At 48.2% G+C, this 16,152-nt stretch overlaps 1 protein-coding gene across 1 annotated transcript; it reads right to left on the bottom strand.

Moving 5' to 3' along the window:
* Window positions 1–299: 299 nt before the first annotated feature.
* Window positions 300–2,351, bottom strand: LOC142031571 (alveolar macrophage chemotactic factor-like). The gene is made up of 4 exons (XM_075029268.1): window positions 2,288–2,351; window positions 1,975–2,101; window positions 1,806–1,889; window positions 300–1,382 (listed from the first exon to the last, which is right to left on the bottom strand). Exons 1-4 carry the CDS (start codon window positions 2,337–2,339, stop codon window positions 1,364–1,366), a joined length of 282 nt encoding a protein of 93 aa, XP_074885369.1. The 5' UTR covers window positions 2,340–2,351; the 3' UTR covers window positions 300–1,363.
* Window positions 2,352–16,152: the final 13,801 nt, after the last annotated feature.

Below are 16,152 nucleotides of genomic sequence, written 5' to 3'. Positions count from 1 at the left end.
AGATTGCAGGGGCTTACTTGGATCCAACACATCCATTCTGGAGTTAATCTCTCTTCACAGCAGCAGCTCTGAGTGAAGGGTTTCAATGACGTGCCTCTGAATCTAAAAGCACCTTTGCTTTGTACAAAGCGTCCCCGACACTTCAGAGAGAGCTGGACCACACGTGTGCCCGGGAACCCCTGGGCACGCACAGAGATTACCGCTTCCCTGCTTCCCAGCTAGCCAAACTAACACAGGCACGCCGGTCCATCTTAACATGGAATTCACCAAAAACCCCAGTATATTTTTCAACAACAAGGTATTTTTATTGCATTATATTTCACTACATTACCATTTAATGATAAATCCACCTTTTTACATAAATACGTTTTTCCAAAGCAGAATAAGGAAAATTACTTATTCTATACGAATTATGACAGTATGTCATACAAGTAGACATGAAATATCTAAGCCTCTTCAGAACATTTACTGTTCCTTTACATCTTGTGCATAAATACCAAATAATTAAATGCAAACTAATTTAAAAACAACAATCCAACCCCAACATTATCTTGCTAGAAACCAAAACAATCTCAGCATGAAACCCCACAATTTCATGGAAATTCTGAACTGTCATAACTATTGAATAGAGTTAGACTTCAGGAGCAAGTTTTCTGTAATTTCACTGTGCAGATCCTAGGCATTCTACAGTAAATGCTAGTAAGTTACAGTGGGGAAAACAGATTGAGCAAAACATCGAGCCCAAGGCTCATTTAGGCACCTGAGGCAGCAGACTGAGCATGGCAGCACAGCACTGTGCTTGTTTCAACCAGTTTTTATTGCCGTGTAATTCTGAACGGGCACTAAAATGCCAAGTGCCAGACAGCGCTCAGAATCAGCGATCTTGTTATTCCTCACAGAAGGATTACCTGCTATCATCAGCACTGCCCACTGAAACCTCTCTGTATCGGACTATCTGCAGACATTTGCACAACAGTCTCTACAACGGACCCGTGTTCTTTTCGGATATTAATGCTATTTATAAGAACTTGTTGGCAAATTGTATTTGGAAGGAAGGAGCTTGCACAAAGGTGGGGCTACTCAAACTGTGAGAACTGCAGCAAGGTTGCTGGGAGGTGCCTAGCAAAGCCTATGCTGTCTTATCAAACGGATTCAGTCACTTTAGCTCAGACAATGAGTACATACGTAGGAATAGGCAATAATAAATATAAGGGGAGGGGAGAGTCTCAGAGAGATTGAACGTAGAACAGCTGGTCTACAAACTCATCAAAGCTAGAGAGTCGGGCTATTATCTTCTTCCAACATCCATTTCCCGGCATCTTCGGGCAGACACAGGTGGCTTCATTTGGAGATGTTTCTTCCCTCAGAGCTGGTTGTGTGAACTGCAACAGGCAGAATTCAGGTTATACCACCAGTCAGGAAATTTTTCCTTAAGTCTTTTTGCACTCCAGATAGGAGATGTGTGTTCTGGAAAAGGTGCCTGATGGTGATGGTGGACCACACTGGCCCGGTACTGCAGCTAGATTTGTGTTTCATCAGGCATTTGCTGTGGATACTCTACCTGACCCGCAGGGTTTGCTCTGCCCAGCAAAGCAGGCACTTCTCGGGCAATTGAGGGCACAACTGCACAGATTTCCCCATAGAAAATCTGAACGGCAGAATGTGGCTTGTTGCTCCCCCGACACCGAGCCACAAGCTAAGCCTGGCCTCCAGAAGGGCTCACGTTAGCGTCGGCTGTTGCGCAGTGCACGTCCCCGTCGCCCCGCGGAAAGGGAGAGCCGCCCGGGCCCCCGGCAGGCACCCACCTGTTGAGGATCCTGGTGACGATGAGCTTGACCCAGGGCGCGGAGGGGCTCAGGCACACCGTCTGTCCCTGCTTCGTGGTGGCTCTGCGGGGCGAGGGAGGCGGTGAGGCCGGGGCCGAGGCCGGGGCCGGGGCCGGGGCCGGGGCCGGGGCGGGGGCCGGGCACTTACATGACCTCGGGCTCGGCGCAGTGCGGGCCCTCGGCGACGAGCTCCACGCGGGCCAGGCGCCGCGGCGGGATCACCTCGGACACGGTCCGCACGCAGCGGCAGCGCAGCTCCCCGGCCGGCGGCGCGCCTGGCGGGCGGGAGGCGCCGCCTGAGCCTCGGCTCCGGGGGCCCCCCCCGCCGCCCGACCCCCCCTCCCCGACCCCCCGCCGGGCCCCGGGGGCGCCGGCACCCCGCGCAAGCCCCTGCCGGCAGCCGTCCGCGGACGGCTGGGTGCCCCCGGCTCGGCCCGCCCGGCGAGCTCGCAGCCGCTTACCCCGGCAGAGAGCGGCGGCCAGGAGGAGGACGAGGAGGAGGTGCGGGCTCATGGCTGGTGCTGGCGGCCGAGGTGCTGCGGGAGCCGTCTCTGCGGCCCCGTTCTCCGCCGGTGCTTTTATCTCCCGCCGGGAGCTGTTGGGCAGGAGAAACGTGATTCACACGCCGTCACCCATCTTTCCCTCCTCCCTGCACATCCTCGGGTGGCCGCTGATGGCCCTCTTCCTTGCCTGCCATACGCCGGGGTGCGTGAACAGGCTGCGGGGTCGGGTTCTGAGCCCTGGCCGGTCTCCCTGCCGCACTGCTTCTGGCCGGGGGTGTCTGTTCAGCCTGCTCCACTTACCGGGGAGCCCAGCAGTGCCAGGGAGCCAGGGGTCAGAACTCACACAGGAACAGACTGTCGCTTAGACACCAGAATTTGGAGGTGAAATTTAGCCCAGCCCAAGTTTTCAAAGGATCATGGAATGGTTTGAGTTGGAAGGGAGCATAAAGATCATCTAATTCCAACCCCCCTGCCATAGGCAGGGACATCTTCCACTAGATCAGATGGCTCAAAGCCCCATCCGACCTGGCCTTGAACACTTCCAGGGAGAGGGCAGCCACAGCCTCACCAGGCAGGCTGTCCCAGAGTCTCACCACCCTCACAGTGAAGAACTTCTTCCTTACATCCAATCTAAATCTACCCTCTTTCAGTTTAAAGCCATTACCTCTTGTCCTATCACTACATGCCCTTGGAAAAAGTCCCTCTCCGGCTTTCTTGCAGGCCCCCTTTGGGTACTGGCAGGCTGCTGTAAGGTCTCCCCAGAGCGTTCTCTTCTCCAGGCTGAAAAAACCCAATTCTCTCAGACTGTCATCGTAGGAGAGATGCTCCAGCCCCCTGATCATCTTCGTGGTCCTCTTCTGGACCCGCTCAAGCAGGTACATGTCTTGCTTATATTGGGAGCCCCAGAGCTGAATGTAGTACTGCAGGTGGGGTCTTGTGAGAGCGGCGTAGAGGGGGAGAATCACCTCCCTCGACCTGCTAGCCACACTCCTTTTGATGCATCCCGGAATGTGATTGGCTTTCTGGGCTGCAAGCACACATTGCTGGCTCATATTCAGTTTTTCATCCACTAATACTCCCAAGTCCCTCTCTGCTCTCAAACCATTCTCCGCCCAGCCTGTATTTGTGCTTGGGATTGCCCCAAACCATGTGCAGGACCTTGCACTTGGTCTTGTTGAACTTCATGAGGTTCACACAGGCCCACCTCTCAAGGCTGTCAGGGTCCCTCTGGATGGCATCCCTTCCCTCTGGCACATCAATAGCACTACACATCTGGGTGTCGTTGGCAAACTTGCTGAGGGTGCACTCAATCCCACTGTCCGTGTCGCTGACAAAGTTGTTAAACAGTGCTGGTCCCAATACCGACCCCTGAGGAACACCACTCGTCACTGGCCTCCACTCAGACATCAAGCCATTGACCGTAACTCTTTGAGTGCGACCATCCAGCCAATTCCTTATCTGCTGAGTGGTCCATCTGTCAAATCCATATCTCTCCAATTTAGAGACAAGGATGTCATGCAGGGCAGTGTAAAATGCTTTGCACAAGTCCAGGTAGATGATGTCTGTTGCTCTTCCCTTATCCACCAATGCTGTAACCCCATTTTAAGAAGGCCACCAAATTTGTCAGGCACGATTTGTCCTTAGTGAAGCCATGTTTGCTGTCACCAGTCACCTTTTCTTGAAGTTCATAAGCCTGAGAGATGCTAGTGGAAACTGAGACATAAAATCCTTTGTCTTCTGCAATTAAGGATAAGTTCACATTTAATTTTAGCGTCTGGGTTTCTCTGCCAAACACACATTAATTTCCATGTGGATTTAGTTGTTAGCTGAAAAGCAAAGAACCCTGAATGTTATGCAAAGCAGTGAGTGGTAGGGGCCCTCTCCAGCTGTCTGGAAAGATGTCAAGGCTTAAAGCCTGCCAGAGGATCCAGGGATAACTCTGAGCAGCAGGTGCAGTCCAGGGGTGCCACAGCCATCCCACCCTTTCTTCCCAGTCTTTGGAGATCATGCATTGTTTTATTTCAGTCCTCCAGCTTTTCTTTGGACTGCTGTTGTGCTTCCTGTAGCAGTGAAGAGTGATTAAATTTTTTCCACTAAGATCTTTTCAAAGATGTAATAATTGTGTTATTTTTTTTTCCTTGGTCTGGGCAGCAAAAGAGCCAATTTGGTATTAGGCAATGAACACCTCGTTTCTTATAACTCGGGCAGGGGGAGATGACAACACAGACTGATTTATTAGTGCAGTGTGTGCAAGCTTGTAAATCAGCTCTTTGCTTAATTGTACAATATTCCCAGGAAGAGGGAAGCTAAGAACAGAGATAACTTTGTGTTCGCAATTACCTGTTCCATCAGGTATTTCCCTGCACGCTGACCAATTTGACTGCCTTGCCATTAATGAGCTGACTTTTCTCCCGTTGGAGCTGGGTGTGAACTCACTGATTGGGGCCTTGCCAATGCAGTGTCTGTGGCTCTAGGTCCATCAGATCTTGTAAGCCGTGGGGCACTTGACTATTTCTCGCTTTTGCCACCCTGCAGGAAGTTATGGAAGAACTAAAGTAACCAGGGGGGAAAGATCTGAGGGCAGTGGGGGTTTGTATTTCTCTCGAAAGCACCTGCCTCTCATCGTGCTCGGTCTGCCAAAGGGTAGGGAGCAAATACCTAATTCCTAACCATCTGTAATTCCTTCTGCCTTGCTCATGAGTTTTCTGAAAGAACTACATGTTCTAGCTCAATAGGTAAGCACCAACTATCAAACACTAGCCTGGGTGCTAGTCCTTGCTCCACAACACCAAAACTCAGCTACAACCCTGCCCATTATTGTGAAATTTACAAGGTGCCAAGGGAAAAATAACATTTTCATGCTCAGAATCCTGTTTCTCCAACACAGAAATATTCAGAGTAGAACCTGAAGTGGTACGCTAGGTGTGCCAGATGCAAAGGCATCATAAAGACATGGACTAGCTTTAAAATGTGAGGAATATAGTCTTTGTGAAGTGTTTTCTGACTTTTTTCTCCCCAAATTTCAGGTTCCCCCCACGCTCCCCACCCCCTATATAAACTAACATTTCCTGCCTTGTGGCTGTTTATAAGATATGGCATTATGTGCTGTCTTGTGTTTATTTGGGAAAATCTTGCCTATGCTATCGGTTTGTTTTTCTTTTTGTGGCATTGTTCTGTGCAAACAGGCTTTTTGCTTTGGAAAGTACCACCTCCATAGCAGCCTCGTTCTGAACGCAGTCGTCTTGGATTTCAGGGTGAAGACTTCACTTGTTGCGTGAAGTCCTCATCGCACTGACATCAATGGCAACTTAGATGAAGCTGGCTTTTCGTCGCTGACTTCAGTTGTCACTTTAAGTAGACCAGGTATAGAAGAACAATTGGTGCTGACCCGCATTTTACCCCTTTTTTGAGCAATTCATGGAGGGCAGCACTGGCTGAGCTCTTAGAAAATTGCTACGGATGGTACGTTAAGGGCCTGTCCCATGGAGGAAAAGGATTTCTCTGTTAGAGAGTGACCAATGCCTTGCGTCACATAGAAATCTGCATTAACTGAGCATATTTCATTAGAGTAACTACTTAAGTCTTATCCAAAACTCTCAGCAGGAATTTATGTCCAGGAATAGGCTTAGCTAAATGAAATATATAGCAATATCAATGATTACATTAGTTTGGCGGTTAAACATGCAAGTGGTAAAACAGCAGTGGCAAACTCCCCATACAGTGAGAAACTCTTCATTGAGCCTTCTGTCCCGTTGGTTTCAAATTATCAACTCCAGCAACAGGATCTTAAATTACATTACTTTCCTCTGTCTTCTCAAACATCTGGAAAGCCGCTTCCTAGTCTTTTTTTGTCTCTAGTGGGAGATTTCATAACAAATAATCAAGAGGGCCTTAAAAAAACCAAGCTACCTTCAAGTAAAGCTAAGCTTCTTGTGAACTGGGAAAGTTTTCATCTTTTTAGTAGAACAGTCACGATCAAAATCTGGAGGACAGGTGTTTGTGGGATTTGGAACTTAATCTGTTCAGGGCTTATAAAGTCAACTAGACAATGTGCCCATGTTTTCCTGGGCCTGGCACCGCCTCCCTGTGCCAATACAGCTTTTCAAAGCAATCTCTTTTATTATTCTTCAACTAGGAAAAATTCATTCACATACATTCACTTGCCACTGCCTGGTCTTGATGTGAATTATAACATATTTCAGCATTAATTCAGCAGATAAGCTGTTCAGGTATATTGCTTTTAAAGGGAGATCTGAGCACTGAGCAGCTCATAACCATGAAATAATGATATGTCAGGGAAGCAGAAACTCACTGCAGAAAGAGGTGAAGAAGCTCTGAGATTGCTTCACTATGCCAAAAAAGGAAATACTCCTCAGTCAGCAAATGTGGCTTGTTGACAAATGTGTAACATCTGCAGTGCTTATGAAGAAGCTTATGTGCTCAGTCATTTTCCTGTGATGTAATTAACCATTTTGTTTGACGTTCACAAGAACATTTATTGATGGGCTAGAATGTCTTCATTCTCTGACATATCAAACTCCTCAATAGCTGGCCTGACCTTTAGCCCAGGCTAGAGTTTGGGGACAGTCTTGTGCAAACACCCATCATACCAAGAGAGCGAGAGGAAACTCGAGATGTACGACAACTCGAAAAGATGTCTCGTGCCCAGGAGCATTGCTCAGTCACTTCCCTTTAAGCGGTGTTAGACTAACCCTACACATCTGGCTCAGTCAGGGTGCACTGCAAGCTGTATTATCAGGACCACGTTTTAATAAAAAAAGGCAATAAAAAGTCAGATGAGGATCATTTATTCTGTCTCTGTCCCTGTGAAACAAGAACACCTTGTGCTGTTTGGACTGGTGCTCAGAATATCCTGCAACTATTCCTTTGTACTGGAGTCAATGCAGTAATCTTTAATGAAGGCTGTGACTAGGAGGCAGCTGAAATTATGAATATGTGACCCACACTGTCACTTTCAGATAGACTCTCAACAAAGTTAAGAGGTAAATAATTCAGGATCATCCCAAAGGAATGAACTCTTTCAAGGATTATGCCCTGGGCAATTAGCTGAATTTTGCAAAGGGGACCAGCCCAACCTCCTGGCCAGACTTTTCCGGCTACGGGGAGATTCCCATCCCTTTTCTAACTGACACAACCAGTTGGTCACACTTGGTCATTAGTTACTGGTGAGGCATAAGAGAGTCTGACTGGTCCACTGCCAGTTAGCATGATGAAAGGCCATAGATATGCTGTCCTCTTGCACTGGTGCCTCCTGGAAGAAGAGATAAGGAAGGGAGGCAGATCAGATAATTTTCTTATGCCAGTAAGTATGAATCAGGGAAGCCCAAGGAGAAGGAGTAACTTTAAAAGCATTTATCTGTGATGAGGTTAGTGTGTTAAGAGGTCTATCTGATGACACAGAGAGAACAAGAACCTGTGTCGTAACGTAAGGAAAATATGCAGTCTGCACAACTCATCCTGCTGCTGTGCATGGATGATATTTTTGGGACATTGAAGGAAGGCCCAGCAACATTAACCTCTACTTGACACTGACATGGTAGACCTGACCCTTGCTCCCACAAGGTGAGGATTATTGCAATGGATGATTAAGGTGCTTTGAGCAAATAAGTAGCAGAATTGATGAAACTGGTTCTCAATGGACTTGAGTTTTGCGATTGAATTCTGTGATGTCTCATTAGATACAGAGTCCAACCAAGGAACTTCCCCCAATTAAGGCACTCGTAACTTCTCTTTCTCCCTTTGCCTTAGGTTGTCTAGCGTGTTACGAAAGTGTATTATGTGCTTATGCTGCAGTCTTTTCCTCAGTGTGAGCACAATGGCAATTTCTACAGCTACCCGTAGACTTTCAGAAAACATCTAGAAAGTGAATATCTTTGATCCTAATACTTTGAAAATGGCCAACACTCAAAAGTTGCCAGGGGAACAGAGGAATACAGAACAATCAAGGCAGCTTTGTCACATCATAGACTTGATTTACTAAGAAAACCAGGCTAGATCCTGCCAAACAGATGTGGAACTGGATTTCAGTACTGTTCCACTCCCAGGCAGTCATCCAAATAAAGTAATCATATTTGAACAATAGCTTTGCAGACAGAAAATCCCCATCTTGTCTGTGGCAGCTACAGACATGTAGCAGGGGTAGAGTGAAAAGGACATCCAGCCATTCCAGACCTATTTAAATACGTGTGTACTGAAGAGATGGCGTGGGGTAGAAGTGGAAAGAAAGATATTCAAATGAGGACAACAGTGCTGAAATCCTGCTGCCACTCTCAAAGTGAGTTGAGAATCACTGTCAAGCTTGTGCTGTACCTCAGTTTGTCCTTCACAGTCTCCTCTAGCCACCTAGAAGTGCCCCAGTAGCCAGAGGATTCTACAGGTCACAGAGGGAGTGCTGGGGCAGCCACATCTCCTCTTTGGTCCATCAAACAGCTTTGGAAATCCGTCCACTTTGCTTCTCTGCTATGAACTTTCTGATTTCCAGCCTTTTTTGACCGATGTAAATATGAGGAAGGGAGGAAGGTGCCTTCCTTCCATATTGCAGCAGCAGAATTTGCTTAGAGCAATGGCCTTGTGGCCAGATTTGTGTTAAAGCGGTGTGTCTGTGTCCCAAACAGGGAGAGGAACCTCAGTCCTAGGCACTGTGCAAGTATGGACCAAAAGGATCATTCTTCCCCAAAAAAGGCTTCCACAGCTGAGTCACAACAATCCGTACAAACTGGGAAAGGTAATGTCGGGTGTTGCAAACAACAGATACTGCAGTACATTCGCACGACTCCGGTTGCACATCTGCAAATTTGTTACTGCAACATCTAGGCAATTTGGAAAGCAAGTTCTGCAGACACTTTAAATTCCACATACCCAACAATTTCCCCCTTATTAAGGAGAACATCCAGTCTGGTCATGTTTTCACAGAGGCTGGGAATAAACTTTGTGAAGCCATCACAAATGTTGGCATGACCAGTATTTACTTAGGAGGCAGTTTGCCTGAGGAACAAATTAGCAGCAGGCTAATCGGGGCCAAAATAGGTAGTATTGCCCTTGCTTTACCCACAGCCTACCGCCTCCTGCTGCATTTTCATGGAGAATGTGTCAGAAAAATACATTGTGAAAATAGCATTGCTCTTTTGCAGTAGGTGAAAGGACAGAAGCATGTCAGTAGACAGAAAGAAGAGCCTTTTGGGCTTGAGGAACCTGAGACAATCACACAGCTTCTTATTTAAACTAATGTCAATCTGTTATAGGCGATGAAGTTACGTTATCTGACCTCCATGCCATCCAGACCGCAGTTTGCTGGCTTCATTCAACTTAAACCAGCTCAGACTCGCTCCCTGCCCTTGGCCTCCAAGGGGTCTGCCAAAAGGTCAGGGTTTCTTCTCAGCCTCTCCAAGTGGCAGCACTAGCTTGTTTCAAGCACAGCAAGAGGATGGAAGGGTAAAATGTTTTCTCGTAAACTTGCTAAGAAAAAGTTTAAGCCATTTGGCCATATGAAACCTGTCCTTTTCCTCATTTCAAAAGGAACCAGAAACTGGCACAAATATTTAGGGGAATATGTGGGAAAGAGTTGTTTCACTGCTCCAAACCCTATTGTCTCTAGCCCAGTTTTCAACTTCTAGGTGACTGCAGTGAAATGGAAGTGAGGAAAATGGAGCCCTGGTGCGTTTCACATCAGCCTCCCAAATAATTTAATTTCCCTGCAAATGGGACCAAATAAAAGAGGTTCAGTCCTACTGCTCTCAGTCCAGAACTCCCATTAAGGCACAGGAATGCTGAGGATTGTAGTTTTGGAATGGTGAAAGTGTATCAATGGGCACAGCTTACACAAGCCATTAACTAAAATGACAAGATTTGATGTTGTAAGATCTGTTTTTTATGTTAACACATGGAAGCAGACACCAGGCAAGTATATCTAAATATTTATTTTTTAAAAAGCACAACTCTGTAAGTAACAAGGGAAAATTTCTTAATTAGGAAACATAGATGGTAATAAAAACATCGGAAAAAATGTTCCATTTGATATACAGGAACTTATTACTGTTATTCTGGATGTATGATGATACCTCTAGACAATAATTATACATGTATAACGATGAGGGTTTCTTCAGCATTTTGGAAAATGAGTAGATGAATAGAAATCACATGGTCTCGCCATGATGACATTTAAATACTAGTATTTAGAAGTGGCTTAGATCCCCCTTCTTTTTAATTTCCTGCTGGACAGAAACATGAAGAGAAGAGGAAACTGCATATACACAATTCCAAAAGGAATTTGGACTAGAATAAATAAACATCCATCAACACAACAGCACATTCCCTTACATATAACTTTATATAAATTATGACATTATGCCATACAAAAAAAGACATCACGTGTCTAAGGTTGCAAGGAGCAAAACCCACCAGCTCCCTCAAAATGCAAACACACAAGGTAAGCAGTGCTGCGTATACCAGGACTTCTGGCAGGAGAAGGGAACTAGAGGCTGCTGGTGAACTTGCGCTGCCGAGTTAACCTTTGGCTGTGGCACAGCAGGCTGCACGGCTTTCCAACAGAAGCTGGGAAAGTTTTTTTCCCAGGCACGTAGTTTTATGATGTGCAAAACAAAGATGTGTTTTGGGAGGCAGCAGTTCCCATCTCCACTCAAAGCTGCTACGCAGAATAAATGTTTCTACGTGAGTTACTCAAGTCCTTACAAAGGCCTGTAGTGTGGAAATACATTTCATGCTGATGCTGAAGCCTCATCAGTCGTTAGCTGATGCTGCAGCCCAAGGAAATATTTTCCTGTGAAAGAATTCAGGATATTGCCTGTATCTTTTCTCCTGCACAACACCCCAAAAGCAAGGTTTCAAAGGCAGTAAATTAGCACAGCACTGAGAATGGTGCTTTTCAGACAATATCCAAATTACGCAGTACTTGCAATATTTAAATAAATAGAAACAGGTATCGTTACGTTAAATAAAGGCCTCAATAAATAGGCTGAGCTCAAACGCAGTGCATTTCAGGAGAAGAAAGCCCCCGAAGCCTCAGGCTCAATGTCATCTCCCCTCCAGCGCCTTTCTCTTCCCGGTCAGTTCTTCTGTGCTGAGCTGAAAGCAAAAAGCCAAGGCGGCGGCGATCAGCGATCGCCCGCCATCACCTGCGAGCCTTCAGCTTGCCTGGAAGCGGGGTACGGGGGAGGTGAAAGGGGCTCCCCCCTCGCTTTACCCGGGGGATGCTGTGCGGGGGCTGCCCCGCTCCGTCCCGGGACATCCCCGCGGCGGCGGGCGGAGCTGGGCGCGCTGCCCCCGGCAGGCACCCACCTGTTGAGGATCCTGGTGACGATGAGCTTGACCCAGGGCGCGGAGGGGCTCAGGCACACCGTCTGTCCCTGCTTCGTGGTGGCTCTGCGGGGCGAGGGAGGCGGTGAGGCCGGGGCCGGGGCCGGGGCCGGGGCCGGGGCGGGGGCCGGGCACTTACATGACCTCGGGCTCGGCGCAGTGCGGGCCCTCGGCGACGAGCTCCACGCGGGCCAGGCGCCGCGGCGGGATCACCTCGGACACGGTCCGCACGCAGCGGCAGCGCAGCTCCCCGGCCGGCGGCGCGCCTGGCGGGCGGGAGGCGCCGCCTGAGCCTCGGCTCCGGGGGCCCCCCCCGCCGCCCGACCCCCCCTCCCCGACCCCCCGCCGGGCCCCGGGGGCGCCGGCACCCCGCGCAAGCCCCTGCCGGCAGCCGTCCGCGGACGGCTGGGTGCCCCCGGCTCGGCCCGCCCGGCGAGCTCGCAGCCGCTTACCCCGGCAGAGAGCGGCGGCCAGGAGGAGGACGAGGAGGAGGTGCGGGCTCATGGCTGGTGCTGGCGGCCGAGGTGCTGCGGGAGCCGTCTCTGCGGCCCCGTTCTCCGCCGGTGCTTTTATCTCCCGCCGGGAGCTGTCGGGGAATTTCCCGGGTGCGGAGCGGAGCCGGGGGTTGTGCCTGGCTGGGCTCCCCACCTCCCGGCCGCGGGCCAGGTGGGGCGGCCGGGCCGGCCGGCCTGGAAGCACCCTCCGTTGGCCCCTTCCTACCGCCGAGCGTCGGGTGCCGAAGGAGCGGGGCAGGGGGAGAAGGGGGGCCGCTCCCTGCCCCTAGAGGCTCCCGGCACAGCGGCCCTTTCAGGTACGGGGGAGGGGGAAGCATGGCACCGCACCGTCCCGAGTTTCGCTCGGGGTCTGCGTGCGACGTGGGGGACCCATTCTCTGGAAGGACCTGAGGCTCTTTCGTGGGGGATCTCGGTTTGCTCTCAGTTAGTCTCGGTGCAGGGTGCTCAGCCGAAGGAGGGTTTGGGCTCTGGAGCTCGCCTCGCTGGCTAACCCCGTGCAACTACGCACTCTCATCCGGTGTGGGTTGCTCCCCTGAGCACCCCTTTCCTCACCTGCCTTTTGAAAACTGCAGACCTGTTTTTCCTGCAGCTAGGAGACAGTCAAATTTCCATACCTACACGCCACTAGTACAAGTCTTCTCTTCCACTCCTCTGCACAGATAGGTCACTCTTTTTGTCTTCATGACTGTCAAGGCATTTTGCTAACTTTTGTTATAAACCAGCAAAAAGCAGTTTTCTGGGAGCTTTTAAAGAAAATTAAATGCAATTTTTCTGAGCTTTATTTCTGAGGTTTAGTTCAGTTATGGTCAAAGCACTTGCTTTTGTAATTAGTTTCAGTACAAAATACTATTTTGCCCGTCCTTTTTTTTCAGCAGATCCTTTTTCTCTCTTCCACAGGTACTTGTGAACTTGAGTGGAGTTCAGCAAATCAGATTGTTCCTGGGTCAGGCTGCCACATGTCTTGTCCCAACAACTCGAATGCCTTGTGTATCCCTGAACCTTCTAGCTTCTATTTATGATGTGTTTGTGGCTATGCAGGAATTTAAGATTTGCAAGTGTGTTCTTAGTTCTCCCTTCCCCTGCAACTTACTAATCTTTATTTACTTAATAAATATTTCTTTGCTGTATACAATATACATCTGAAATTTTAAGTGCTAATGCAAAATTAGATAAAACCAGTCAGATTTCAGTGAAACGTTCCTGCTTTACGAAGAACAGGTCTGCTCATGAATCATTATTAGAATGACTTGAAACCAAGCACATTATAGTGACTGTTTTGAACTGGCTTGACCTGATTTTCAGGGGAAAAATGACATTGTTTCCTTACAAGAAGATTTATTGTCTGAAAACAAAACCAAGTCAGGACTCAAAATAGGTAGGATGTAGCATGTGAAGCAGTCCCAGTGAGAGCTTAATTAGGTGGCACCCTAGTGGTACACAGAGACTCTCATTCCGGAGAGTTGTTGTCTACAGAGCAGCTAGTTCATATGCCTGCTGGCTTAGTCTCTCGGGAGATCAGCCGTGCGGGAAGATTGTATGTCATAAGCAAATGGCGATTGCCCCATGTAATCAGGAAATATCTAATGACTAATTTGCACCCATTTCCAATTGCAGTTTGGTAATGACATCCTTGGAAGCTGTTGGCTTTTAGCTTGGTCTTGAAATAACACGATCAAGACATCTCTCTGCCCTGCTCTGTCATTCCCCTACCGCTCACCAGTTTCACCACTCTAGTAAAGTTTGTATCATTTGTGACAAAAGGCTATCAAGGGATATTAACCAAGTTAGTACAAGTTTGTGGAGAGTCAATGGTGGATGGAGGGAGAGAGAGCGCCAGATGAGTGCTGCCATTGAGGGAAAATCTGCAGCATAAGCTGTGCTCTTTCCATCTTTCCAGCTGGCCAGTCCAGATGTTCCTGCCTGCAGCCAGTGCATAGCTTGGAGTTAGCTACCTCCTGCGCCGTCTCTCGTCTAGCTGTTTAGTTATGATTAGAACATGAAAAATGTCACAGAAATGTGGACTGGCTTATATGGCCTTGGGGAGAAATGGAGAGGTTACAAGAGAAGCAGTGTAGACTGTAGTCTACTAGAGGACACAGGGGTTGTACTGGAGTCCAGAGGATGTTACATTGAGTAGACTGAAAGAAGCATACATCTTTAAATATGGGCCTGTTACCCTCCCGTGAGTCATATGCCATCTCTCTCTTTTTCTTTTTTTAGTTGCAAACTAATTCATTATTTTTAATGAAAATGAATTCTGCACTGATGTGTATATGAAATTGTGCATAAAGCTGATGCATCATGTAACTTGGGCTTCTGTCTTCAAGACAAAACTTTGTAGCAGAGGTGCTCTTCCAGGCTCAATTTTTGCAGCCTGACTCACTCTTCTAAGTAGTAATAGTAGTAGTAGACCCCGGTAAGTAGTGTTGTATGCATTTTTTTGAAGCCAGTAGAGTGGCAACTGAAGAAGTTGGAGTCAGGGAGAGGCAGGGGCATGCCTTCCTTGAAAAGTAGAGAGATTCCTTAAAAACACCGTAAGAAACACCACTGTTAAGAATGAACAATTGCCCACAGGTGCTTAGGGGCAACCACTAAGCAGAAAAGTTAGAAGCCTTCCCTGGGATCCCTTGAGACTCCTTGAGATCATAGGGATGGGGCCACCATTCACTCCAGGCTGTAGCACCACAAGCATTGCACTGTGAGTTCCCCGTATGGCTGCCCCAAGGAAGTGCCATGTTCTTTGCAGGACAGCACTAATGAACACAAATTTCATTTGCAAACATGCATTACTATGTTGATAGGAACACACACGCTTGAGTGACCTGAATCTATGGGAATCAGGTGCCCTTTACCACCCTCATGGCTGGAATAGACTTCTGTGTGTCCGTAACTAGTTTTCTCCCAAACATAGCCCTCACAAGCTGAACAGCAAAGCTGAGGCTTACGCTGTATTTCCAGGAAGAAGGATTTGCCCAGCTGTAGCAAACTGAGGCGATCAAGAGTTAGAATGATGCACAGATAATCCAGTGCAGGTCATTGAAACTATCGTTAGCAGATCCAGCTCTGAATAAATGTGGAGAGCAGATCTGTTAAGTAAGAAATTGTCACTCATACACAGTAGGATTACGTGTTGTTCTTGGACGGTACACATGAGTAAGGACAGTTTACGTGACAGTGCTTGGTTTTATGCTTGGATGACTGTTCACAATATCTGAACTGTGAACTGTCAGACTCATTCCACAGCGGTTACTGCTGAGGAAATTCCAGAAGAAGCCTCCTGGGGTCTGAAGCGTGAGGCTGTTTTGGACGCGGAACAGCAATATGTGAAACTCAGCAGTCAGCTTTCCAGCAGAGAGGCATGTGCTGAGATGAGCAGTAGTCAGAGAAGTCGTGAACATGCTGAGATGCAGTAGGCATTACAGAGCTTGATCCTGTGAGTCAGTACTCGCGCAAACAGGCCTGGCACGAGGGAAATGGGTATCTCTGGGAGTATTTCAGAAGGCAAGACCATCTGCCTGACCAAGGCTTTGTACCTGCTGACTTCCAGATCACCTCTAGCTGCCTTCCATGTGAATGTGGGTAGGGTCTCTTCAGTCCAGATGAGAGCAGCCCCTCACCACCTTTGGCACATTTCCTTCTGAAAGTAAGGAAAAGACAGGGAACAGATAGCATCATGTCAGCCAGAATTTAGAAAGCTGAGTTCTTCCCCGCCTGCTGCCGTATCTCTTTCATTATAGATGAGTCTGTCATGCATTGGCTGCAGGCGGTACAGATGTGCTTGAGTTAAGTTTAAATTAGTTATCATGAGTGGTGGTGTCAGTATAGCTATGACAGAACTCACCAAAGTGTTTGCATCAGTTTCGTTGGAGTTACCGTTGAAGTTACCCACCTTGCTTAGGTTCTTTGGTAGCACCTGCTGTGTGAAGAAACTCTGAAATCCCTCGGTGTCCTTAGCGTGGGCCTCGGGGTTACCAG

The sequence above is a fragment of the Buteo buteo genome, chromosome 1, assembly GCF_964188355.1.
Source record: "Buteo buteo chromosome 1, bButBut1.hap1.1, whole genome shotgun sequence".
In the NCBI taxonomy this organism is placed as follows: domain Eukaryota; kingdom Metazoa; phylum Chordata; class Aves; order Accipitriformes; family Accipitridae; genus Buteo; species Buteo buteo.
The sequence above is the reverse complement of the archived record's forward strand: the minus strand, read 5'-3'. Positions and strand labels throughout refer to the sequence as shown.

What these genes read in the sequence shown, in the direction of transcription:
- LOC142031571 (XM_075029268.1), bottom strand. Translation starts at nt 2,339, where the DNA reads ATGAGCCCGCACCTCCTCCTCGTCCTCCTCCTGGCCGCCGCTCTCTGC. An exon ending in GGCCGCCGCTCTCTGCCGGG is followed by an intron (nt 2,102 to 2,287) that starts GTAAGCGGCTGC and finishes CCCGCCCGCCAG; the next exon opens with GCGCGCCGCCGGCCGGGGAG. An exon ending in TGCGCCGAGCCCGAGGTCAT is followed by an intron (nt 1,890 to 1,974) that starts GTAAGTGCCCGG and finishes CTCGCCCCGCAG; the next exon opens with AGCCACCACGAAGCAGGGAC.